Genomic DNA, 27,111 nt, shown 5'->3' with positions numbered 1-27,111 from the left:
TGTCATGTAGCAGACAGCTGGCTAGGTAATACAGCCTTGAATGAAACATTATCAGTCACTGCTTTCATGGAGCTTACAAGAATAAACAGCATGACTAGGAAAGTAGATGAGACAGCTCTAATTAGCTCTGAGAAGAGGTGTTTAAGGAAAGCAATTGAAACTAATAAAAAAAATGAGGATTAAGGGTTACTTGTGGCTTTATCTTACCTGTTCTATCCAAAACTTTACTTCAAATTCCTTAACTGAGATAATGAATATATATACATATTATTATGTCCACCGTCAATATTTCTCATGTAATCATCCTATAGTAAGGATATCTTGAGGAATATTTTGAGATTAGGAAATTGTCCAACACAAGACATCCACTGTCATCCTCATCTTAATATTTATCCTTTTACATTTTACTTTCAGAAACAGAAATAAACTTCCTACTCAAACAGGCGCTTAACGTCGTTGGAACTTTACCATTTACTTACATGTTAGAAAAGTGGAGGTGGATGGTCTTTAAGGGTGAAATTCCCAAAGAGCAGTGGATGGAAAAGTGGTGGGAAATGAAGTAAGTCAATGAAAATGCGATCGGTAAAATGTTTTCTCATGAGTTTGCTGTTTCTCTAAAAGCGTTTGGTAACTTGCTCGATAGCACACCTTGTGGGGGCTGCCTTCCTTTCTCTGTCTCTCTTCCTCACTGCTTTGCCAACATTTCCTGGGATCATCGCCCAGGACCTTGTCTCAGGATCTGCTTCTGTGATTGGGAGTCTCGGAGAATTCTTCACAGTCACAACACCTGGGATTTCAATGGCTAAATCTTGAAATCTGGTGATGTGGGGCTAAATATGTGAAAATGAGAGAGAAGTACGTTTAGGCTAGAGAGGTGCCATCACATGCACGCACGCATGCGCGCACGCGCACACACACACATACACACACACACACTAACTGCTTCCATTTTATTTTTTAAGTATTTATTTTGGTGCTCTCTCCTCAGATAACATTTTTTGTTGTTGTTCTTTCCCCCACCAATGCAGGTTCAGGTGACATAACTTCTCATGCTCTGTTCTTCTGAAGTGTTCCGTCACCCATTAAACTATGATATTATTTAGGAAGCGATCAATTTATTCAATTTTATTCTCTTAAACAAAAAATATTGACCCTCGTCTTTTAGGCAAAGCACTGGGGATCCAGTGCTGATCATTTCTCTGAATTCAAGAAGAACTTTAGTCTATGGAGGGATGTGGGAAATGCAACAAATCACTGCAACGTGTCGCATTGTGATGGGAGGGAATGGGCACCTCAGCGAGGGTCTAAACCCCAATCTGGTGGGTGAGATGGGGAGAGGATTCCAAGTTGAGCTCTGAGAAAGGTGTGGGAGGTAACCAGATGTGTGTAGAGGGAACAAAGAGAATTCCAAGTTATAGAGAGCCTGACACTTTTGGACAACGGATGGTGATCCCTGTATAGTTTTAGTACTATGTTGTTCGTTGTCTTGTCTCAAGTGCCTTGCACAGTGCCTGACACATGCAGGGATGAAATAAATGGGTTTTAAATGAAAGATAACTGAGGAAGACAGGAAGGGAGGGGAGGGGGAAAGAAGGGAAGAAAAGAAGGAAGGAAGGAAGAAAAGAAGGAAGGAAAGAAGAAAGGAGAAATAAGGGAGGGAAATCTTTCTCCCACCATCCATTAATCAGACTCTTGTCAAATTTTTTTTTTTTGTTTTCTTATTTTTTCTTTTTGTAGTGAAGATCTCCCCATGTAATCTTCAGCCCCATGTCCATAAATTTAAGTGCCACTTTTCTGCAAATATTCTCTGTTAACAGAAACCCTACTCGGGAGGAAGGAGGCAGCGGCCACTATAACTGTTTCTAGCATTTGAGAATTACTGAAATTGTGTCTATAATGATCCCACAATCGGATAGGACAAATGTGTTAAGCTTAAACAATGCCAAATATATGATTTCCCTGCATTTTTTCTAAATGAATTATTTTTTTATCCCTTTTAGTTTCTTTTTAAAGGTACATGGAATCAGAACCTTAAGATGATTCACTAAGGCATTAATTACTCTGTTCATTCAACAAATACACATGAAGTCTCTCCTTAACATTAGACACTGTTTGACACTGGAACTCTAGAGATAACCGAGACACAGCCATGCCCTCTTGGAGCTCAAGTCTCCAGGGAAAGAAAGAGCTGTAAGAGCTGGACTTGAACAATTATAAAATGGAGAAATGGCAAAGGACGCACAGCCAAAGACTAAGGGGGGGGGCAGAGGGGTTTGCTCTGCTCACGGGTGGGTGGGAACACGGGCAGGTCTCGCAGAAGCGGATATTTGAGCTAGCCCTGAAGAATAAGTAAGATTTCAATATTACAAAATTCGGTTTTCCAGGAGCACATAAACCGTGGTGCCAGAGAGGAATTATTAGGGCTTTCGTTATACATTTTCGGCCCTATAATGCACTTTATTAAATCAGTGTTTTGAAGACACGGCTCTTTTCTAATGATAAAGTCTGGCAGAATTTAAAAAGGAAGAGATAACCACATGATGGACTGTATTCTGTAATTTCGGACACTGTGTCCATTTCACCTGACAACCAATTCCAGCAAAAATGCCGTCTGTTGATGAGATTGCGCCCGGCCGTACCTTCTCACGGTCAGCGAGCGACTCACAGCTAATGTTTCTTCTTTTTTTTCCGCAAAGGCGAGAGCTGGTTGGGGTGGTAGAACCTCTGCCCCATGATGAAACATACTGTGACCCTGCATCTCTGTTCCACGTTGCTAATGATTACTCATTCATCCGGTAAGCGACAGTTTTCTTCTTACTGTTTAACTTACAGGGTCATGGACAGCCGTACTAACAATAAAGGAATAGGTATCTATGAAGCGATGGCTGTAATTTCTCTTTCCAGCTCCACCCACCTCCCCACTAAAAGCTCAAAATAGATGATAATTTAACTCAACATAATTGATTGGGTTAAAAAAAAAACGCGTGAGATCTTTTCTACACCATCAAGGAATTTATAGTATCCTTGGGAGAAAAACAAACAGGTATTTTCGTTTGTATTCTTGTTACTGGCAGAGTTCAGAGTGATTGTAATGAAGAGCGTTTTTAATGTGAAGTCACAAAATCTAGGTTCTTCATCCATGAGCGCCAGATATTTTTTTTCTCCATTAGCCCCAGGTCTTGAATTTGCTAAGCCCGTTTCTTTATTTGTAAAGAGGAAATAATAGCATTATTGACCTACTGTAAGGACTGATTGGCAGAATTTGTATGTAAGGGCTAGAAATCTATAAAATGCAATACAAATGTGAGCTGACATTTAACAAAATGGTACTGCGTTTTTATCAGCTGATACAGAAATGCAAGTAGATGATGAATCTATAGAGTTCATGTTTCAGGTTTTCTGGAGAAAGAGGTTTGATAGTATCTCTTTAGTTACGAGGGCCTCAGAATTTAAACATATGCCCTAATCGGTGACTCTCCTGTAGTAACTAAACAGGGGCCTGCCTTTTTGTTTCTCTCTTTTACAGTTATTACACAAGGACCATTTTTGAATTCCAGTTTCTAGAAGCCCTTTGTCGAATAGCTCAACACGAAGGTCCCCTGTACAAATGTGATATCGCAAATTCCACCGAAGCTGGGAAGAAGCTCCAGTAAGAAATGCTTCAAAATGTCAAACCTCTCCCGCTATTCCAAATTACTCATTTCCATGCCTAGGTGTAAATTTGATTTCTCTGTTCTAAAAAGAAAAATTTTGTCCTCGAAATGTCCTCATCTATCAATTAAATGTTTATTTTTGTGATCACACAAGGACCTAGATCATGTGATGGCTGGACAGGCCACTTCCTTTCTCCATGTCATAACTATGGGGTTCCCTTTGTAGTAATTGGAAGGGAGGAGAAATTGAAGGATAAATACATCCGTTAACGCACCTTATTTTCTCATCTGCCAGGAGCAAACGTAGCCAAGCCAAAGAGTAGAAACCGTAGATCATACATGTAAATACATGAACATCTGGAATCCCTGAAAAGACCCTGAACCCACCTTCCCCTTTTTTTCATGTAGCCAAATGCTGAGCCTTGGAAAATCAAAACCCTGGACCTTAGCATTGGAAAGCATCGCAGGAACAAAGAATATGGATGTAAGACCACTGCTCAACTACTTCGAGCCCTTGTTTACCTGGCTGAAAGAAAAGAACAGAAATTCCTTCGTGGGATGGAGCACCGACTGGAGTCCATGTGGGTTCCCCAAGCTGATACATTTCGAATAGCTCCTTTTCTGCTTCTCCGAGTCTTCTCTGGCCCCAGTCTCACGGGGCTGTGACACAGTCCCTCTGTGTAGACCCTGCTTCTGACTGTGCTATGGTGGCAACTGCCATTCGATTGAGGAGGAAACACAATACTTCTTGAGTACCTACTACGTACCCGTGAAAACTACTCTTTCTCATCTGCTTTGTTAGCTCTATATTTAAAATAAAAGACTATATCAGTCCTCGGCCCACTGTACTCAAATCCTGCTCTTAAAAGACAGATAAAACAATCTTCATGCTCTTACCTTTTCTTTCTGGCAGTTACCTTCAAATTTCTACACAATTTATTTACATTATTATTTCTTTATTGGTCAGTTTTAGACATGCACTTTGGCCTATTCTTCCAGCTCCCTTTCTTATTCTCCCAGTAAACCTTTATAATGACTCTTAGTAAAGAAATGATCAATGTTTACATCATTACATCTGCAGAGCTGAGTAATATACTATTTTATGTCCTTTCTTACATGGCTTTTTGTTTGTCCTGGAGTTTCTACTGCCTCATTTATTTTTGCATGCCTAATTTGTTATCTACGTTGCATTAATTTTTTTCCAACTATTTCTATTTCCTAGACTTTCCTCTTAGAGTCTTACATGCTCCCATCTCAGTCTGGACTACAGTTTTCATCCAGAGTCATTCCTTTGATGATTCCTGCGTTGAATCCAGGGCTTCCTGGATTCCATGTCTTCCTTCCTGAATTAACTCGTTTGCTGCAGCATGGCGTTCAAGTGATTTTCTAAGCAAGAGTGTGTGGGAAAGGAGGATTAACTGTTCTCCAAAGCAGCTTTAATGTACCTTGACTTGCATTCCCCTCGTTTTGAGTCCAGTGTCTTCTTTCCGCCCCTGGCTGTATCTGAATCCCACGCCTCTCTAGGATTCTCTGGGAACTTTGAGGTCTGTGCCGCCTCTGTGTACATAGTAGGCGATGGCTGCCTGACCCTTGAGAAAGCTCTTACCACTCCTCCATGACTTCTCATTTTCCAAAAGTATGTTTATAACTTTTTAAAAATTCCTTTACTATCATTTTAGTGGGTCCTTGGGAGGGGGCGGAAATAAACACACAGGGTCAGTCTGTCATCTGTAACAACAGTGTGTGATTTCTCTTTAATCAGATTCCGGCCAAAGCATTAAAGTGAGGATAAGCTTAAAAGCAGCTCTTGGAGAAAAAGCCGTGAGTATTCTGGACAGTGTGTCCATGACTTTAGTGCACTCCCTTAACTAGGACACAGTAAGTCCAGTCCAGTGTCGTCTAAGAGATGAGGGGCCCCATGATTCTCTTAAGAACCACGAGCCCCAGATTCTGGCCTTTGGCGCCCCCCACCCCACTCCCACCAGTAACACATTCCTTATTGAATTGGCTGTGTCTACTTTTTCTTTGTTACCTTGAAGATGTTGGATAAAGATCAATGAGAAAACATCCAATCTTAAATACCAAATACCCACCCTTCCAACTCACTCTTATCACCATTACTTGTATTCAAGGAAGAGAACATGGTTGTATTTTGAGAAGTTGTTTGTTTTTAGAAGTAGTGTAGGAAGCTTTGCTTTGCTTTGTTTTAGTCAATCATCTACATCCTGGAAGCTTGTTAAAAATGAAGAATCTTAGGCCTCAGCCTTGGAGCCAGCTTAACCAGAATCTGCATTTTAACAAACCCCTGGGTCATTTGTATACATAATAAAGACTAGGATGCTCTGCTTTAGAACACTGTGTCTCAAACCTGAATGTACACTGGAGTCATATGTTTTCAAAATATTAATGTTTGAGTCCCTCTCCCAGAGAGTCTGACTTAATTGCCCTGGGGCGTGGCATCAAGAGTTTGGGCATCAGAGTTTTGAAAGCTTCCCAAGTGATTTTAATTACAGCAAAGTTCGAGAAATGATGTAGAGATGCATTTCAGGATAACTAAATATTTTACAGAAAATCACATTACCTACACTAAATGTGAATTACTTTAGTCAGTTAATGCTTTCTCCTAAACACCTGTTTCAGGTTATCCAGTCTGAAGAAGTAGTGGCTTTGGCTGGGAAAGAGGAGAGGGGTTGTCCCAGGCAGATGGGGAGCAAAGGCCTGGATGGGGGCATGGCACCCTGAAGGCTTTGCAGGATTGGAGGACAGTCTGGGACTATTGGATCAAACAGTCCAAGGTGCTATAGTAAATTGTTCTTTGCACTGGATAAATCCAAAGATTGCATTTCTATCCCCTTAGTTTTTCTGGGAACGTAAATTTTGTCCACGGCTCCAGAGTCGTTGTAGTACAATTTTCATGGATAAGCCATCTGAATATCAATAACATAGTAGGAATAAAAAAATGAACATTTAAGAAAGAAAGAATAAAAATGGAGGTGCATCACTTCCCAAACCCTGTAAATTCAACTTCCTGTTTCTTAACAGCCACTGAATGTATACGGGATTATTTCTCTTTCTGTTATATTTTTATCAGCTTTCCCTTGGTCTAATAAATTTTCATCACTTTAAAGTATCCAGCAGATCAGATTCCTTTCAATTATATATATATTTTTCTCGACATTTGTTCCACGTGCTCTTTCCATGCATTGAGGGATTGGTAAATAGTCTTCAGAGGATTCGATGGTGCAACACTCTGAGGCTGATTCACTGAGCAAAAGGCCCCTTTGATGAGATGAGAACCATACGCCTCTAGCGCAGCTACTACACATCAGAGCCAGAATGTCTGTCCGGGTCGAGCTATATCTCATGGCAAAGTCCAACTGGATCCTTTGAGAACTGAACCTTTATTTTTTTTAATATAGGAATAGCAACCAGAATATTATTAGTATTAGTATTAATAATATTATTATTACTATCAAGGCAACTTTTTCCAAAGCCCGAATGATATCAGGCTGAAGTTAATGTGACAATTCTTTTGTGAAATCTCATTGTTTTTCCTCAAAGGAAAAGGACAGGTGCAAAATTTGTGCCATTCGCTGATTTCTACTGCCAGCTACTGGAGGAAAGAGTGAATTCTTTTTTTTTTTTTTTCTTTTAACAAGTTTTTCATAGACTATACAAATACACTATGCGAACTGTGCAAACATGCAAGCCATTTGGTTAGCCCTGAAAAACAACAACAAATTACCTTGTTTCCAAAGAGTTATTTTTCCCTTTGAATCTCAAGTTTCTTTATCTTTTACACATATCTGAGAACTTACTATAAAAATACTAAAAGCTCAGCATATTTGTCTACAATATATGGACATTTTAACCCAAACGCACAACTTGCAATTCTCACATCTATAAACCTGCCCTCAGAGTGTGTATTTCAGCTTACATCAAACTAAAGTCAAAGAATCAGCGAACCCAGTGGTCCTTAAAGCATGGTTGCCCGACTAGCAGCGGCATTAGTACGGCCTGGGAGCTTGTTAGAGATGCATGTTTTTGGGTCTCATCCCAGACCTTCTGAATTAGAAACTCTGAGGGTGGGACCCAGTATTCATGAACTTAACAAGGCCTCTAGGTGATATTTGATAGGCACTCCAGCTGGAGGACCATGACTTAATCAATAGCGAGAATCTTAGAAAATTTAAAAATAATGTTTCTAGATGATCAGATTTTGCATGTATCCTGTGATTCCTACTGAGCAGTGTTTTTCTTTTGAATTTGCAGTATGAATGGAATGACAATGAAATGTACTTGTTCAAGTCATCTATTGCCTATAGCCTGAGAGAGTACTTTTTGAAAGTCAAAAACCTGACAATTCCTTTTGGGTGAGTTGATTTTGTTGTGCTCAGTAGTTATTTCAACCAGAACTTCCCTCGTTCTTGAGTCTGAAAGGTATTAAGCTCAACCTTTCAAATTAAGAAAAACCTCCTAATAACTTTTAAACTTCTTTGATATCCTGGAACTTGGGCCACTCTATTTTGGGGCGATTGTGACTTATAGGACTTGGAGATTGCAAAAGCATTGTTCTTATTAAATGCCGGTCTCCTTTCCTATTCCTTCCTGTCTCCTTCCCTACTCGCCTCTCTATTCTTTTCCTCTTCCCTTCCCTCCTCTAAATGCTGTCATCCACCCTCAGCACTGAAAGAAAAAGGCAGACACCTTTGCTTGTATTCTACTGTATGCGTTTTGTGTGTGTGTGTGTGTGTGTGTGTGTGTGTTACAGACAATCAACAAACTATATAAGTGAAATATAGTAGAATTAGATGGTTATAAGTGCTGCAGCGAGAAATACAACAGGAAAAAGGCTAAGGAGTGCTGGTGCATGTGTGTATGAGTGAATACAGAGTTCAATTTTAATTGAAATGGTCAGAAAAAGCCTCGTTAATATTTGAGCAAATAGTTGAAACAAGGGAGAGAGCCAGTAATACAGACAATGGGGGGACATGTTTCAGTTAGGGAAAGGAGCAGGTGGAGAGATCCTTGAGGCATGAATATGCTTCACCTGTCGAAGGAACAGTAAGAAGGCCGATGTGGCTGGAGCAGAGTGAGCTAGCAGAAGACAAGTAGGAGGTACTGTGGGCAGGGCAGGCCTGGAGCCTGCGGGTGGGAAGGCGAGAAGAAAGTTCATGTGGGTCTCACAAGCCATTCTAAGGACTTTGGCTTTTATTTTGAGCGAGAGGGGCTTTGAGCTACATGATCTGCCTCAGGTTTGGCTAGGATCACTCTGGCAACGGTGAGAGCACAGTCTCGTCACACTGCCTGTAAACCCCACTCCTTACCCTCGCCGTGGGTGCAACATGACACTCTTTCGTTGGTGGAGTAGGGTCGGAGGATGTAAACGCGCCACTTCTGTCCATGTCACTAAGCCACCGCTACCATGTTGTTTGTCACAATCCTGGGACACCAATGATTCCTCCGGTGCTTTCGGTTGGAAATTTTTCTAGCATTGAAAAAAAAAAATGTTCTTGTGTGGGAGCGGAACAAATAGTGCCAAGACTTGGTATCACAACTTATGGAGTCGAATTCACGTGCTTTGGGCAGTGCTACGTTTTTTTGGTTTTGTTTTGGACAATCACATCCTTCCGTTGTTTGGCCTGCCCCGCATCTCTCTACTTAACCCTGTGATCGACCCTCAGTCTCATTGTCGCCAGAGGAAGTCTTCATTCTCCTAAGTGTGTCTTCTGGGATACAATAAAAGACGCTTCTTTCGTTTCCCCACAGGGAGGAAGATGTGTGGGTGAGTGACCTGAAACCAAGAATCTCCTTCAACTTCTTTGTCACTTCCCCTCAAAATGTGTCTGAGTTCATTCCTAGAACCGAAGTTGAAGGAGCCATCAGGTGATATTTTGCTTTTGAACTACATAAGATGGAAGGGGGTTAACCGATACAACACGAACTAACGTTGAGTGTGCTCCTACTGTGTGCCGGGCGCTGGTCTGAGTCATTTACATGTTTTACCTCATTGTAAAAACTTGGGTTTTAATTCCAGGAGAACCTCATAGCAAGGAAATTGTCTCGATTTAGGTCCCTCCAGATACAGGGCCTTAGGCAAGGACCGGGTTGTAAGTAGTTTATTTGGGAGGTGATCACAAGAAGCGCTGACGGGAGACGGAGAATGGGAGGCGGATAATAAGTGATATATTAGCGAGCGAATTACCACTGTGAACAACTAGAGCTCCGTTCTGCTGGGGAATTCTGGGAGACTGTAGAACATGCACCCAAATTGCCCCAGAGGAGCTGGGGTATTTATTCATCACCTCCCATCAGTCATTGGCTGAGAACTGCTTGCAGGTGATGCGAATTCCCCTGCATTTCTGGCTTGCAGGCGGGGCGGCACCTTATGGCCTGAGAATGCTCTCGGGCAAAGGCAAAAGGTACTGGCTGAGGAAAGTCTGGCCAGCACTCATGGAAAATGGTTTAAGTGCAGAAGGGACTTGGACAGGTATTGCCGTCATATGCTATGGGGACTTGGATGTAGCATTGATTTAAGTAAGCAAAGTCTGAAACCAAGTAGGCCGGAATAGGTTTCTTGAGACGTCAGTCAGCCTCCGCACGAGGAGAGGGACTCGCTGTGGGCAGGAAGGGTTTAGAAGGGACAGCTCACTTGGTTCGTCTCAGCTGCTTCTCAAAACAGCAAAAGCGAAGCATGGATGGATGGAGATGGTTTCCCTTAAATTAAAAAGCTTAAGATACCTACCGCTACGGGGACGCTCACTAGGTGGCCCTCGTGAGCTGCTGTTCATATCTGGAGGCAGAACTGAGACCCGCTGGGCAGTGCGTTCGCCTGGGAAATCTACGTTGGGGTGCGTGACCCAACCATGCCCAGAGACTCGCTGACTGCCTCCAAATGACTTGTTCTGTTTTGGGGGAAAAGTCCCAGCTGAGATCACCACGAAAGAGCCCAGCCCTCCTGCAAACTGCAGGGGACCTCAAACTTCCTGTTTCCAGAATGACTTGAGATACTTTCAGGCCGAGGTTGCCAACGGTTGCATGACTAATTCTGCTTTGACCTCTTTCCCTCCCTGGGTGGGCTCTGACCTCCTCATCTGGTAGGAGGATAGGATGCCGGATACTTCGGGTTTCGATCCTGAATATTCTCCATTTCACCGTTATTTTGCTTTGTTTGAAAAATAATCTTCATCTTTTTTTTGTTGTTGTTTTTACCTATAAAATTCAGCTATGTCCCATCCCCAGTGCTGCCTCCTAATGCCAATATCTTGTATTTGGAAAATACAACTGGGTATAGGAACGGATTGATTTATAGAAGAGTATCCGATTGCCCTTTTCCATTATTCGATATAAAGTTATTGTAGAAATACTCTGACGGAAGAGAAGTCCTCTGCCTTTGCAACACGATAGTCACAAATGAACAAATGCCAGCCATTGGCGTGTTTCCATACTTGCAACCAATTTTCCAACGAAGCTCTCCCCAAACCTAATCCACGTTGCAAGATACGAAAGGTGCATAATTGTCAAAAATCATCTCTTTCACTGGACCTGCTCATCTACTTTGATTTCATTGCTCTTTAAGGTGTACATTCTTAGGATAAGCCCTGTAAAATCCTTTCAGGAACAATAATATAAGGAGTAAATCATTCTGCGCCACTTTATTTTGCCTAAGTGTTTTGCTTTTGGGAATAGGATGTCCCGGAGCCGTATCAATGACGCTTTCCGCCTGGATGACGACACCCTGGAGTTTCTGGGTATTGAGCCAACACTGGGAACCCCTTACCAGCCACCTGTCACCATATGGCTGATTGTTTTTGGTGTCGTGATGGGACTGGTGGTGGTTGGTATTGTCCTGCTCATCTTTGTCGGGATCAGAGACCGAAGGAAGTAAGTGACCCTTTCTAGACTCATCGATCCTGAAACAGAAAGGTTTAGGGAAAGCTAAGTGGAAAATTTGCAGTTAAGTGGCAGGTTGTACAGGACAATTACTTTTTCGGACAATTTTGTTACCAAATATTTCTGATGTATCCCCTAGAAATTCACCAGATTTTATCAGCACTTCACCTTCCTAGCAAGTCCTACCTCACGGAATTTACTAGCATGCCCAGGGACACTCCATCCTGGCCACGGCATCATGTCCCCACTGCCAAGAGGCACTGCAAACTCAGCAGTGGGTGGGCTCAGGGATTGATTATGGGTTTGAACTATAAAACATTTAAGAATGAGCTCAGAGATTTGCTCTGAACTGCTACTCTTTAATCATCTTTACTCCTCTATTAGTCCATGGGTCAGGCACCCTCTAATCTGTTCTTGAGTTGAAGATCCAAGTTCATTGAGGATTTAGAGCACTGGAGACCTAGTTTATAGTCTTGCTCTACCACTAGATTTTTTTTCCTGATCGCGAGAAATCATCTACTTTTGTTGGCTTATGTAATTATGGTTAATAATATGTTAGAGCACCTAAAAACGCTGCACACTTGAGGTTGTTTAAACATGTTCTTGATGGAATTTGTACAGGCACCCGTCGATTTTGCTCAATTTTCTTCACTATAGAGATTTTTAGTTTCCCAAAGTGTCTTCATTTAAAAAAACTAGATATCAAATAGAATACATGCATATGGTTAAAAATTTAAAAACACAGAAGGATATTTGGTGTCTCCAAGTTCCCTTCCCAAAGCCAACTAAAATGATCGGTTTCCAGAAGGCCTATTGAATTAGAATCATTTTAGTAAGACCCTCCACCCCCAGCCCCCGTCATGTGTATAGTTTGAGAAGCACTCTTCTACAGACTAAAATTTTGCACATGAGATACTATTCCAAAGTTAATTTATTAAACAAATTTTTTGGGACACCTCTGTCATTTCACACACTGCTAACAGAAGGTACACAAAAAAACAAGACCGACTACCATGATCAGTACTTTCATACATTAATGATCTCAACAAGCCTATGATGTAAATATGTAATTACCTTCATGCATATGTAAACCTGAGATTCAGAGAGGCCAAGTAACTATCTCGAGTTTACACAGCTAATGAGCAACAGATTGGGATATACACCCAGTTTCCAAAGCTGTTAGCTGTACTACAAAGCTGTGCTACCCCGATCTTTATACTTTGGAAGTTGATTTTAGTAGGGACGCTCTTTGAAATGAGGCTATTGGCTAAACGACCAGTGAGTTTTTAAAAATAATAGTAACGGTTGATATTTACTGAGGATTATATGTCAGGTCCCGTGAGTGCTCAGCAAGTATTATTTCATTGACTCCAAATAATTGCCATCATTTTCTGAATAGGCCAACTGAGGCACAGAAGTCCCCTCTCCCTGATTCCAGGGCTCAGATTCTAACCAGTTTCTTATGCTCTACCAACCATTGTGACAATGGTTGTGAACCCAGTGCACTGCAGGTGTTTATGGTCCATTAAGAAGGGATTGATATGCAAATGTACACCGGTAATTAGATGCTGAGATGTGAAAAATGCCTGGACCCAGTGGAGTCCAAGGGAGGAAGTGTCATTCTAGCATCACTTTATTAAGGTGACTTCACTTTATTTTTAACAGGAAAAATCAAGAAAGAAGCGAAGAAAATCCTTATTCTTCCGTGGATTTGAGTAAAGGAGAAAATAATGCAGGATTCCAAAATAACGATGATGTTCAGACTTCATTTTAGAAAAATCTATTTCATTTCCCCTTGAGGTGGTTTTATTCCATGTGTGTGTTCATTTCACATTACAGAAAATATGAGATTATAAAAATATCATTAAATATTAGAACCATGGCTCTGTTCAGGGAAATCGTCCAAGAAGACATGCCGAGGAGAGGGCCTCTTCACTTGCATTATTTTAGGGTTTATTTCTGCCTCAACATTTGACTTCTGTTTCCTAAAAGAGAGATTTATCTTTGAGAATAATAGAGAAAGTACATCTTTGGCTTCCCCAGCTCTTCAGGGGCTATGGAAATGGAAATGTCTGCTGTGTTAGTGGAGTTGGGGGAAAAAAAGGATATCAGGCAGAAGTAAGTGTAAGAGCCTTGTATGGAATCTGTGTGGATGGCTTTTAAGGACAGCGCACACAAACCGATAGAGCTGTGCGGGTCGAAAATGACACACACTGTTCACTTTATTTTAATTCAAGTATAAAGGATGACACATCCTCTTCACATCAGTGTAATCTAAGTACTATAGTCATTTGCCCAGTCATGATTGGACTGGACCCGTGCCTTCCTCAAGGGGACAAATTTAAAGAAGAGAGAAGAATCCGGAGAATGTAGGGAGAGTTGCCTTCTCACTTCCAACCTCCATCCTCATCTCCCTGACAAGGTTAAAGTAGCCCTGGGGCCTCCATGGCCCGGCCGCCTCTCCCCACATCTGATAGAAACTCACTTCCATTCTTCTCTGTGGAGTGAGTGGAAATCCCAACTGAATGTTACCCTCTTTTGTATTCACCCACAACACCTATGTAGTGCTGAGCACAAAACAGACACTTAATAAATACTAGATTTGCACACTTCTGTGGTCTCACGGGCATTTATGTGCTAGAGTCTCTGTGGGTTCTGTCTCCTCACTTCCAGCTAGGTCACTGTTTCACTGCCTGGGACCCTTGACCTCTCAAATGTCTTGGAACGTATCCTAATTTCTTAAACAGCTTTGCTTTATAAAGCAATTATAAAATGAGCTTAAAAAGAGTTGTATTAAGATGACATACACCCTCAGGTTAGGAACGAAGCCCGATGCTGCTTTTCTGTATCTCAGATCCCCCAGCCCAGTTCTGAGCACAGCATCCACTCTGTAGATTAAATAGATTAAAATATCCGAATCTGTCAACTCACTCTGTGTGGTGACCAGCATCATGTTAGATAATTTTATTCTTAAATTCTCTAGAGATAATGGTGATGGTGGATCAGTTAGCCAAGTCAGAGGAGGATAAAGTTTTAAAACAATAAGTGCCAGATATCACCACTAAATACAGTTAAACAGCATTTTAAAAATTATTAAGCGTGTTTTATTTTTTTTAGGCAAGGCAACCCTTGGTTGACTTCACAGATTGCAAGGGCCTTGTCAGCTTACAAATCCCTTATTTTATTTTTATTTCTTACACCTAGAGCACCTGGTCTTCCTAGGTGGTCTCCCATCCAAGTACTAACCAGGCCTGACCCTGCTTAGCTTCCAAGATCAGGCAGGATCGGGCTTGTTCAGGGCAGCATGGCTATAGACTTGACTTGAATTTTAGAGCCAGGCTTCTAAGCAGGCTTTGGCCTCTTTTCATACTAGACAATTCTGTATTGTTTGAATTTTTGCAATAAGCATGTATTACTTTAATCCTAAAGAAGATTATTTTTAGAAGATCAAATACGTAAAAATAAGAAAACGACCTTCAAGAGGAGATTGGGAGTTTCACAGTCTGTGCACAGTCCCTGGTGGACAAAATTGGGGAGTATAGCAAAGGCTGGCAACCCCCCCACCCCTGCCACCCCTGCCACGGGACTGTGGCCCACTGAGGAGGTGGGGCTGTGTGCTTTCTTTCCCCTTGGGTAGGAAAGAACCTGGCACATGGTTCATGTTAATAAATGCTTGCTAAATGTGTAAATGCCCTAGTGGTTATTATACAAGTTCCATTTCATTGTAAGTTGAGATTTGCCTTGGTTAAAAAAAAAAAGAGAGAGAGAGACTATTATAAGTCAATTCTGCTGAAAAGAATCATTTAAATGTCAGGAAACAAAAAACTAAGAGAGATCATTCAAAATAGCTGGGGGATGAGGGGAAGAGAAAGGCTAAGAATGTCTGTAAAGGGGGACTATTAACTTACAGCAAGAAAGTAGTAGCGGGGCTTCATTAAGGTATCTTTTCATTGCGATAGTGCCCCCCACGTAACCTCTCCCTTCTTGACTTTATAGAAATGACAATGAGGGAGTCCAAAAAAGATGAAAACCTGTGGGTTCAGCAGCAGGCCACGAAGGAGGGCATTCCCAGGAAGAGTTTTAAAGCTAAAGTGCCTTTTAGTAATAGCCATGAGAAGCTAAACACACACTTCTGCACCTTTGTGTTGAGATAGAAGACTGATATAGAAATTTCAGTTATCAAACTAGTCAGAAGCCCCATAGCCCAAATTCAAGATTTAAAATGACTTGAAAGCAATGATTTAATTCCAGATATAAGATCATGGTTACACTCGAATCAAGATTGGTAATGGTTAAGGATAAGGAAAAAGGCACTAAGTTTTACCTTCGCATCTTTTAAAATTTGCTCTATGTGAAACATAGCTAATATATTATGGAATAATATTTGTGAACTTTAGTTTTTATGTACGTGATGACATAAAGAGTCATTGTTCTAATCTGGATATCAGGTGAGAATTCTGTCATTTGGATTGAATCAGGGGTCACCTGACAAAGCCCATCACATTATGAGGTTTTTCTGGGAAACCTCTACTGACCGCATAAGGACATTTGGGTGCCTGTTAAGAATATAAATTCTCAGGCTGCACTCAGACCTGCTCTACGAGTGTCTCTGTGGGTTTAATAAACTCTCCATTTGATTCTCATGCATGCTAAAGATTGAGGATATTGAAACATAAAGGCAAATGTCCACATTTCTGTACTTGTTAATAACATATTTAATTATGAGAGTGATGATATAAAGAACAAATATCCAACAAATGAATTTTCAATTCTGTTCCATCTTTACACACGGTACACACCGTCTTTATGTTGCAATCAGAAAATGTGCTTCTGCTATAGACTGGGAAGTATATTATTAAGAGCAGCATAAAAAGAACTAGTAATTTGACCTATATTTCAAGGAAACCTTCTATTTCCTATCTTGTTCATTTCTAGATAATATAACAGGCAAACAGCACACAGAATGTCATTAAGAACTAGCTAGATTACATCACCTGGGCCTTGCTACTTTTCTTCAAAAGAGCGAAGATGTTAGTCAACATTTATAATTCATTCTCATCAGATCTAATTTCTTCTTCAAGGCTTGTCTTTTTCCCGAAGTGGTTCAATAGACGATAAGAGTTGCTGAAATGTGGGACGCTTTTCTGGAAGCTAAATTAAAACAACGACAACAACAAACCAATGGTTTAGTTTATGAAGGTTGTGATTAAAGATAAAATATATAAAATCTTTATGCCTCAGTCCTAAAGCTGGCAACTTTAAAAATGTGGAAACACCACAGACATTTCCACTAAAGAGAAAATAATTGCAGCCCTAGGAATTGAAAAAGTATCTTTAGTGGCCTAAGATATGATTGTATATCTGGAAGAATGAAGACGGTCAATGGTAAAACCAACCCAAATAATTAAAGGAATTCACCAGGAGAGCAGTATATAAAATTAATATGCAAAATCAGTAGCCTTCATATATATGTACAATAATGAATTAGAAGATATAATGGAAGAGAAAACCCCATTCTCAGCAACAACACCAAAATAAAATATTTACAAAAACATATCCCCAAATGAGGAAAACTTTAAAACACTGTTGAAACATATAAATTAAACTCGAATGCATAGAAAAACATTGCTTGTTCTCGAATAGGACAAATCATAAAGATGTCAAATTTCCCAAGTTAAAACATAAAATAGATACAATCACTTTATAAAGTGATTTTTAAAATCGAGGCGAGAGGAACAAAAACCTGATAGAAGAAAGGGGCAAAATAAGACGCATAATTCTCAGAAAGATATACAAATATCCTTAAAAATATAGCTCTCTCATAATGAAAGAGGGGCACATGAAAGCTGCCCTAAATGCCATTTCTTATCTAGCAGACTGGCAGAAATTCAGAAGTTTGACAATGGTCTGTGTAGTGAGAATGGGGGCAGGGGGGAATAGGCTCTTTGCTAGAGGGTCAACACCTGCGGAGAGAAATTTGCTATTTTTTTGGTAAGAAACACACGCATATACTCACATACTTATTTTTGTGCAAAGAAGTATGAGAAAGATAAATTGGAATGTTTTTTTCAGAAGTCGCAAAATAAATTATATAAAACGGGGAGCCTAAGATGTACAAAATGCTCACTCTGTGCAGAACCTTCATCGGGATTGTGCAAATCCTTCTCAATGGATTCTGTCACAATTCACACACTTTTATGGATCAGCTGTGGGAAGGAGGCAGTTTCTTCCTGTCAGGACCCCTGTCCAGCAGATGGTATCGTCCTAGGCCCAGGCGCTAGAGCAAGGAGGGCTGGGGAGGCCCGGGCTTCACCACAAAAGCCCTTGTCTGCCCTTCTCCGTCTGACAGGTGACGGCAAGAAGTCCTGTACTTGTCTATGTTTCTCTTGCATGTGTATAATTTATAAACTGCTTGGTGTTTTCAGCGTGTGTGTGTGTGTGTGTGTATGTGTGTGTGTGTGTGTGTGTGTAAAGACTGCGTTTGGCAAGGGCAAATCAATCCCTTGCAATTTCAGCTCTATGTCTAACCCAAAAGAGACTCTTATTCTCTACCCACATGCTTTTACTCAACATTTTGGAGGCGTAGGAAGAGAGGATGGAATCGGGTCCATTATGTTTTCTCTACACGTGGTTATATATTCTCCATTACACATTTTCCACTAGGGTAGAGACCCCATAGTGTGGATAAGAACAGGGGCCCCGACACTAGTCGGTCTGCCTCGTACTAGCTATGTGACCTTGGACAAGTCACTTATCCTCTCTGGGTCTCTGTTTCTTTTGTTCGTTTTAGTTATGATAATACTACCCAGCTCATAGTATGTTTCTTGATGAATCAATGAGTTAATATTTATGAAGTTCTTAGAACAGTGCTAAACGTAAGTTGTTAAATTGTTGGCACCAGCATTGCTTGTTTTAGATTACAAACAGTTGAGCGCAGAGGCCCGGGGCCATTTCTACCTGATCTATAGCAGGTGCCTCCCCTCAAAGAAGCATTGTCTGGCAGTAACGCGGCCACCAGTTTCCCCAGGTGGTGCACTTGCCTCGTGCCAGCAGCTGTACATGATCTGGTACACGGTGTCTGACGCCAGTTGGGGCCGGTAGAGCCTGTGGCCCTGGGAGACCTTCACGACCACCTGGGAGTTATCGTACAAGTCATAGGGCTGCTTCCCCAGGCTGAACACTTCCCACATGAGGATCCCTGCAGCACACGGAGGGGCGGCCAGCAGACGCCAGGGAAAGAAAGGGGACGTCAGAAGGTACAGAATTTGATGAATGAGCATCACACACATGACAGGTCGGGAAGGCTACGGGTCAGAGCGAGGGCACCTGGGGAAATGAGTCCTAGCAGAAGGGACAGAGTGTGGAGAGTGGGTCTGCGCCATCTCCTCGGATGCCTAGGGCCTCTCTTCCATGTTTCCTGAGACCCAGACACCCATTCTTGCTGGTAAACGGGTAAATGGCAAGGGCAGTTGCAGAGGGAGCTACTTGGGGCCCAGACCCTCAGGCCACTTCAGAGAAGTGGCTGGGGCCTCGGTCAACCCACGAACTACCCGGCTCCAGCCCTCAGGAGCGACTGACTGAAGCCCTCACTCTCCCCTTCCCTCTGCCTTGGCTGTTGTGTGCAACCATTTCATTGCACGATCAGATTATCTTTCAATGAATATTTAAAGATAAAATCATTGACAGCATTGCTCCTTTTCTTATCAGCACAGTGGGTCATAATATTTTGGGGGTCAGGTATCCTTTTGAGAATCTGATGAAAGCCATTGGCTCTTTTTCGGGAAAATGAACACACAGCATTTTGGCGTTTGATTTCTGGCTGTCCACTGTCCTCCATCCGGGGCATCGTGGACTCCAGGTTAAGAAACTGCGTTCTGGTCATAGTGGTCAAGAGACGGGCATTTTGGGTCAGTTAGATGTGGCCTTTGAGGCCCCCTTCATCCACTGGGGCAAGTTTCTTATCCTTCTCAGTCAGGGTCCGTGTCTCTAACATGAAGATATTTGCACATCATAGAGTTGTTGTGAGGATTAAACAGGATAAAACACTCAGAGCACTTAAAAGAGCACCGGGCATTTTAACTGCTCTCTAAACAGCGGCCATTTTGCTGTCATACTGGCCAAGCAAGAGAATTTCAACACTTAGTCAGCTTCGAAAACTTGGAATATGTAACAAAGAAGAAGTTTGTTCTGGAATCATAACTGAAGTACTACCTTCAACTTCTTTGACATTTAGAGCTACAGATTTTATGAACAATGTTCACAGGAAGATAATATTACAAGTTGTCGTGGCTGTATTTTAAAAAGAAACCGAACATCCTAAAACAACCATTCGAAAGTGTCACAGCTCTGTCTTTGGAAGGCTATTCACTTATCTCGAGAATAATTTCATTGCTTAAATTATCTGTGCAGCTCCTCTTTGAGAATTACTTTGCAGAGGCCCTGGTTCATTTTGAATATACTTATTGGGACACATTATTTAAGAATGGATTTAGTTTTTGGAAACAGCCAGAAAATAACAGGAGCCAAGTTCTGGTGCCTAAGATAAGTAATCAAGCTACGTAAAGTAATTTTTAGCTCAATCACAAGGTGTGACTATTGAGTAGGCATGCCGATTATTTAAAATAGCTTTCATAAGTTTCATATCAATTGAAATGAAATTGAAACTAACTTTGACATGGTAATCAGCACAAAATAACATCAAATATTCACCAAAATGCTATCGTTGTGGTTTTCCCTTTTTCTGTATTCATTGAATTATTTTTTTATAATGAACTATACCACTTTTACAAAAGGAATAATTATTTTAAAAAATCGTGTCATATAGAAAAATGTATGGCTAAATTTCGATTTTTTTAGGCAGTCTCATGAATTCATATAGAAAGTCAAATTATGCTTAAGAACCAAGACAAACATGAAATGGGTCTCAGCTGAATTTAATATATTCTATAACTACAATTTGGATCATTTAACCTGGGTTGACCTGACAGTGATTGTAAATAGGCTCGACATTCCTCACAGTGTAGAAAAAGATCAGAAAATCTACCAAGTCACAATTTAGAATCATTTCTGTTTCCTAATTATCTTTACTAAATTTCAATATAGATCTTTTAATAAAATAGAGGTCAGTGAACTTTTTTCTGTAAGGGGTCACATAGGAAGGCTTTTAGGTTTTTGGGGGTCATGTGGTATCTGTGACAAATATTGTGCTCTGCCGATGCTACGCAAAACCAGCCAAAAACGAGACAGAAAGGAATGGGCATGACCATGTAGCAGTAAAACTTGAGTTACAGAAATGGGCCACTAGATTTGGTCCTGGACCATGGTTTGCACACCTCTGATCTAAATGATGAATTTTAATGAGGGCACTAGTTGAAACTCGTATGGGCCAAAGAAAGTGCTGAGTCATGTTTGGTTTTGACAACAGGCATGCCTCTCAAAATTGGTCAATGCAGAAAAAAAAGTCATCATGGCTGCTATCATGCCAAAGGTCTATGACTCCCCTGTAAACCCTTCAACGTTTTGGATTTCGCACAAACTCAGTTTTAGTTCTTAATGACTCCTTCATAAAAACTGGTGAAAATCTTCAGTAGAAGAGCTTTTATGAGATTTTTATGAGAAGGTACTAGCAGGATGCAAATTATACAATATGTGGCAGACATCTGAACACTGACCCAAGAAAGGATCATCTCTTCTATCTCTTGCTCGTCACAGGCCATACAGGTAATTTTGTAAGCGCGCAGGGCTTTTGCTAAAAATGGATGTTGCTGCTCTTGTGGTTTCCTGTTGTGGAAGCCAGCTTGCAAAATGGGGCTGGGGCCTGTGTGGCCACATTCTTACCGAACGCCCATATGTCTGACTTGCTGCTGTATTTGAAGTAGTGAAACACCTCTGGGGCTGACCACTTGACCGGAAACTTTGTTCCTACTGAACTGACATACTGATCATCAAGAACATACCTGTGGGGGGAAACATCAACACAGACCTTAAGCTGCTTGGCTTGGCAGAATGGGAAGACCTCTGCTGGCCGCCATTGCCTCGTGGCAGTACAGGCTGATGAAGGACAGAGAGGCTTCCAGTCTCAGCCGAAGGCTTGGGCGTTCTGCATCTTTTGCTTCCTTTCAATGTATATGCTTAGCTAGAGGCTGCTTATGACTTGTAAGCTTTAAAAAATGATATCTAACTTTGAAAAATACCAAAATCTGAATGTAAACTGTTCAGTAGATAGAGAAAAACACGAAAATGTAAAAATAAAATCACTCAGAATCCCACCCCCAAAGACAGCCTATAATTCTACCACTCAAGATACATTTTGCCTTATACTTTCCAATCTTTTTTCTATATATAATTTGTACAAAATTGGGTTTCTGTCATACCGAGGTTTGCTTTTATTTTTCCTTTAATGGCATATCAAGAACATTTTCCCTATACGGTTACATTTTCTTCTGTAGCATCCTGTTTAATGGCTGAATTTCCACTTATGGATTAGCATAATTTGTTTAACCATGTAAATGGCTTCTAACCATCTGCTATTATAAACAACAGTGGACAACAATATCCTATGTAGATATCAAGACCATAAAAATATGTTCAAGGATATTCATTACACTCTTGTTTATAATAATGATTAAAATGGAAACAGTCTTAATATCCACATTTGGAGAAGTGATTAAATATAGTATGGTACATTAATACAATAGGTCAATAGGCAGTCATTTAAAAATGAGGTTATTCTATATTTACCAAAATGAAAAGATGCCCATGATATATGATTATGTGCAAAAGAATAGATTTATAATGCGATTCTATTTTTTTGGAAACAAACAGTAAATGTATTTGTGTTATGATTGAGTATACTTAGGAATAAGATGTGGAAAGACAATCAAATGTGTTAGCAGTAGGTACTCTTAGTGCTAAAATTGGGGTGAAGGGGTATGGGCCAGATTCTCCTTTTGACTTTGTACACCACTGCTATATTTCTTATAATAAACATATACTATGTATATAATGAATAGAGGGGAACCCCATATCTTTGCCCACAAAAACAAATAAATAATGACTCATAAATAGGAAAATGAAAGAGGAAAATAAGATAAGGAAATGAAAATTACGGAAACAAATTTTGAATACAATTTATAGGAAAACTTTACTTACTAAAATGTTAGAGATATTTAATGTAAAACATCAGAGAAAGCTGGTTTGGCAAATTATTTTTTGAAACATTAGTAATAGTAATAATAAATAACACCTTCCTAAGATCATATATAGCATACTTCCCTCCTCAGGCCTCCTCAGCTCCTCAGACATCATAAGACACCCAGAAACTACACTGTCTGGGGTCTGCTCACAGCTTAACCCTTCCTTCAAGTCATCAGGACCAAGTTAAGTCACAGACATCTGAATGATGTGACAGAGCTTTGTGACAAAAAGGGTGGGGTGCGTGGCCTCTAGGATCCCTTATTCAGAGCAAGACCCTGTGTCCCATTTTTCTAAAAGGACAAAGAACTCGAGTTATATCCTGGATGCCACCATAATAGTTAATATTCCAGCTTCGAGAACAAGGTGGGTGTAAGTTCTTCTATTCTGAGAACTTCTAATGTCAGTGCAGGTGACTCAGTATATGGTGGTTGGAGTGATGGCAAGTAGCACACAGCTAAAGGGACACCTTGCCAATATTGAGGGGTCCCAGAAAGGGGGAACTTCCGAATACTGAATTTTGGAGACTTAAAAAAACAGATCTATTTTCCTATGGTGTTTCGGGGCCACGTTTGCTAAATACAGAGCTGGCCTTGGTCAATTCTTTAGATCTCTTTGAAAAGGCATCATTCTTCTTCACAATTATATGAGTTTATGTTGAGTCAGCACAACTTCGTAGCTGTATTTTGTCTCAATGTCAGGGATACCTACTTGCCTCTAGAATAACTGCGGGCTTTTTGAGGGCAGGGCCTATCCCATTCATATCAATATCTTCCCCGAGACCTAGGCATTTAGTAGAAACTTGATAAATGATGAATGGAAAGGTGAGCATGTACATCTTCATTTCCTATGCAAAATCACGAAAATTGGCTTTGAGGTTTAAATAGTATGATGACTCAGAATCAGGAAATGGAACACCTTTTTAAAACTGTTATTGTAATCAAAACAGTTTCTCCTAATCATGAAGTGGTGATAGAACACCCACCAAGAGAATCTCAGAGTCTACCGTCGCCTTACTGGGTGACAAAGAAAAAACGTGACAATGAAAATTTTCCTAGTGTTAATGTTCTACCCATTTGCACATATATTAAGAAAAAACACAGAAAGGGCTAGAGGAGACTTGATTAAAAATATGTAAAATATTTATCCAAATAATCTGGCTGTAACATGTTATATTTAAATACTTGGGATCTTTCATGGAATTTATTTGTAAGTGTAGAAAATATTTATCAGGTGTTGAACTTAAAAGGACCCTGGACAATTTCCAAAGTACAATCTCATCTTACAGGTGAGGAAATGTGGTAGAATGTTTCCTAAGTTGTCATAAGTGGTAGTATGGAGGCGGGGATCCAGGTTTTCCAGTCCCCAGTTCAGAGTGTGTTCTATATACCCAAAAGGTCTTCACTTATGATGGCATTTAGGTGTGAATCGAAAGACCCCTCTCATTGGTTGCCCCTTTGGAACTGGCTTACCTTGTCATTCCAAAGTCAGATACTTTCACAGAGAGATCACTGTCTACCAAGCAGTTCCGAGCAGCCTTTGGAGAAAAAATCAAAATGACTAAGTAGTAAAAGTGACCGTGAATCTCTTGACATCAGAATCTGGCATTTTCCTTCTCCTCAGCAGAATTCTCAGCAAAATCTAAGATTGCCTATCAAAAGCCCAAACGTTGGAAAGTTTTTTTTTTCTTTGCAACTTTTCAAAATGAAAATGTGCTCCCATAAGTATTTTCACCCAGGCATCCATCCTTGTCAACACTAAAGTTATTACACGTTAAACATAAAAACTTAGTTCATCAATGAAAAGAGAAAAATCAATTCTAGGGGCTCCCTCTTTAGTGACAGGATACTGTTCAGTGACAGGTGCTCCAAAGGCATAAATGTGGCACCAGAGACTCAGAATGCACTTGCCTAGTGTGTGTGGAATGTTTGCTGTACAGCGCAAGAAAATCTCTAAAGATAAATATCAATACATACCAAGCAGAACACTTTCCCCTCCACTCTGACCCAAAGACATGAGTTTCATTTCTTTCTGGTTTTTGTTTGTTTCTTTTGTATTTTCAGTTATTGTATTGAATGACTGCTTTAGCACTGAGCCATTCCTGGAGTAAAGGTCAACTTGGGTTTAATTGTTCCAAGAAACACTAAATTGACCAAAGCCTTTTCTTTCCATCTCTTTTCCTTCGAACCACAATACAACTACATTAATCTTGATGCTTTTTAATATACATATTTTTTTTATCACTATAACTACATAATTTTTTTTTTCCCTTAGGAGAGGCAACCCTTGGTTGACCTCACAGATTGCAAGGACATTGTCAGCTTACAATCCCTTACTTTTTTATTTTTTTATGCCTACAGCACCTGGTCTTCCTAGGTGGTCTCCCATCCAAGTACTGACCAGGCCCGACCCTGCTTAGCTGCTAAGATCAGAAGGGATCAGGCTTGCTCTGGGTGGCATCGCTGTAGACTCACTGCAACTACATAAATCTTAATGGCTTCTTTTAGTCATTCTGTGTTTTCTGTACTTCAAGTATTTCATTTTGAAATTGTGATTTTTATCACAAAAGTGGCACGTGCTTAAGCAAGGCACAGGTGAGCAAAGTAAAAGTGAAGGTGGCCTCTTTGCCTTTCCTCCCAATCCATCACTAAAGGTAGAAACTGTGAGTTGGTTTCTATCTTTGAGCTGCCAATGGCTTTGCTTACCAAGTCTCGATGTATGAACTGGTGGCTCTCCAAGAAGGCCATGCCTTCACAAACATCATAGCACATTTCCAAAAGCTGGGAGGGTTCAAGTCCTCTTCCATGACTCTTCAGGTAATTAAGCAAGCAACCATTGGTTATATATTCAGTCACTATGTATATAGGGTATCTCTTTGAGCACACTCCATAGAATTTCACCAGCTTGGGATGGTTGAGTTTCCTGGGAACAACAGATTTTCAAAGTTCAGTATTAAATTTGCACACTCCATTTTCCAGACATCCTGAAAAAGAATCATGAGCAGATTCTTGTTCGTTTTAATATCCCCCTTTCTACTTGAACAGAGGAGAGAAAATGTTTTGGATCTATTCTGGAAGCATGAGCCTTTGGAGGTAAGAAATGCTTCTTCATGTTGGACATCAACAACTCCAGCAGAAATCTAGCAGTTGTGGGTGCTGTGTTCGACTTTCCCACAGAGACTCAGGGGAGCAATGATCTGGAGCCTTGGAAATCCCGTTGAGTCTCATGGCATCTTGAGAACTTCCAAGACTAGTTTGGAGGGAACTATAATCTAAGAGTACCCACTTCCATTTTAAAATATCTAACTTTCATATCTAAATATTTCATTCTAAAAAAACATCAGATCAGAATATAAAGAGTGTAGAGAAAATGGAAATGCCATGTTAGGAAAATGAGATTAAGCATGATTTTTCTTTCTTTCTTTTTTTTTAAACCCTCATTGTACATTATTGTTATTTTTCCAATAATATATTTAGAAAATAGTAACCACATGGTATAGCACTTCCGGTAGTCCATGATGGATGGACAGGCAGCTGTTACGATGTTCATCAGCTTATCATTACATAATATCTAGTCTTATTGATTTACAGGATGATTCCTTAATGTTCAGATGTGTAAAAGAGATCTAAATTTAACATGTCAACTTTTCAATTTTTTAATAATTGAGGACTTATTAAATACTTAGTTATTTTCTTTCTCCTTTGTTTAACCATGCAGGAATGCCTGCCTTATCGTGTTACTCAGGGCAATGAGCCCAGCTTCGCATCTATCAGCAACTGTAGGGACCTGCATTGCACTCAGCAGTGCTCTGTTCAGAGGGAAGGCTTGGAGTGGAACAAAGATCTATCACCCAACAAAAGCTGTTCCTTGAGCAAATTTTGTCCCTGACCATTGGGGCACTTGGTTGGGAACACCATATCAACTGGTACTCCCCACATAACAGGCCTCAGTTTGACTCTTCTATGTGGGATTTAACATTCCTCTTATGTTAGTTTGACCTCTTTCTTTATTACTAGGTGATTCGTTAATGACTTTTATGATTCTGTATGATTATAAGCCCCTGTATTAGTAAAAAAAATATATTCTAAAGTTTCACTAGGACACAGGGGTTACACTATGAGCCTAAGATTTTTCTGTCCTACAAAAGTTGGACATCAAGGGCTCCCTCCCTAGTTTTATGATAGTTCAATTGCCAAAAGCAGAATGGGCTACATACTTTGCAAGAACTGGCGCGAAGTGAAAATGCAGGAATTCTTGTTTAGGAATGATTAAGGATTTCAAGATGGTGATACCAGGGTGTTAAACCAAGTGTGGAGCCCTTATAAGTGTGGGGCCCCTCAAGGTTGTGTGGGTTGCACACATGTAAAGCCAG

At 40.4% G+C, this 27,111-nt stretch overlaps 2 protein-coding genes and 2 pseudogenes across 2 annotated transcripts in view; 1 reads left to right on the top strand and 3 right to left on the bottom strand.

Moving 5' to 3' along the window:
- ACE2 (angiotensin I converting enzyme 2) overlaps nt 1–14,148 on the top strand; it is a 39,621-nt gene extending 25,473 nt beyond the window's left edge. Inside the window, exons 11-19 of the mRNA XM_016118926.2 lie at nt 415–559; nt 2,697–2,795; nt 3,527–3,649; nt 4,062–4,234; nt 5,416–5,474; nt 7,926–8,026; nt 9,423–9,539; nt 11,343–11,537; nt 13,212–14,148. Of these exons, the coding sequence (XP_015974412.2) occupies nt 415–559; nt 2,697–2,795; nt 3,527–3,649; nt 4,062–4,234; nt 5,416–5,474; nt 7,926–8,026; nt 9,423–9,539; nt 11,343–11,537; nt 13,212–13,320 (1,121 nt within the window). The 3' untranslated portion in view covers nt 13,321–14,148. The remainder of the gene's footprint in view (nt 1–414; nt 560–2,696; nt 2,796–3,526; nt 3,650–4,061; nt 4,235–5,415; nt 5,475–7,925; nt 8,027–9,422; nt 9,540–11,342; nt 11,538–13,211) is intronic.
- Nucleotides 14,149–14,743: 595 nt separating this feature from the next.
- Nucleotides 14,744–14,862, bottom strand: LOC118608356 (annotated as a pseudogene).
- A 327-nt stretch (nt 14,863–15,189) lies between these two features.
- Nucleotides 15,190–27,111, bottom strand: part of BMX (BMX non-receptor tyrosine kinase) — a 46,415-nt gene continuing 34,493 nt past the window's right edge. The window contains exons 15-19 of the mRNA XM_016118957.2: nt 25,445–25,661; nt 24,212–24,276; nt 21,384–21,502; nt 18,587–18,744; nt 15,190–16,697 (exon numbers count right to left, since the gene is read on the bottom strand). Of these exons, the coding sequence (XP_015974443.2) occupies nt 16,623–16,697; nt 18,587–18,744; nt 21,384–21,502; nt 24,212–24,276; nt 25,445–25,661 (634 nt within the window). The 3' untranslated portion in view covers nt 15,190–16,622. The remainder of the gene's footprint in view (nt 16,698–18,586; nt 18,745–21,383; nt 21,503–24,211; nt 24,277–25,444; nt 25,662–27,111) is intronic.
- Nucleotides 25,091–25,209, bottom strand: LOC118608224 (annotated as a pseudogene).

Source organism: Rousettus aegyptiacus, unplaced genomic scaffold, assembly GCF_014176215.1.
Source record: "Rousettus aegyptiacus isolate mRouAeg1 unplaced genomic scaffold, mRouAeg1.p scaffold_m13_p_9, whole genome shotgun sequence".
NCBI classification, from domain to species: domain Eukaryota; kingdom Metazoa; phylum Chordata; class Mammalia; order Chiroptera; family Pteropodidae; genus Rousettus; species Rousettus aegyptiacus.
This window is presented reverse-complemented; position numbering and strand designations above follow the sequence as displayed.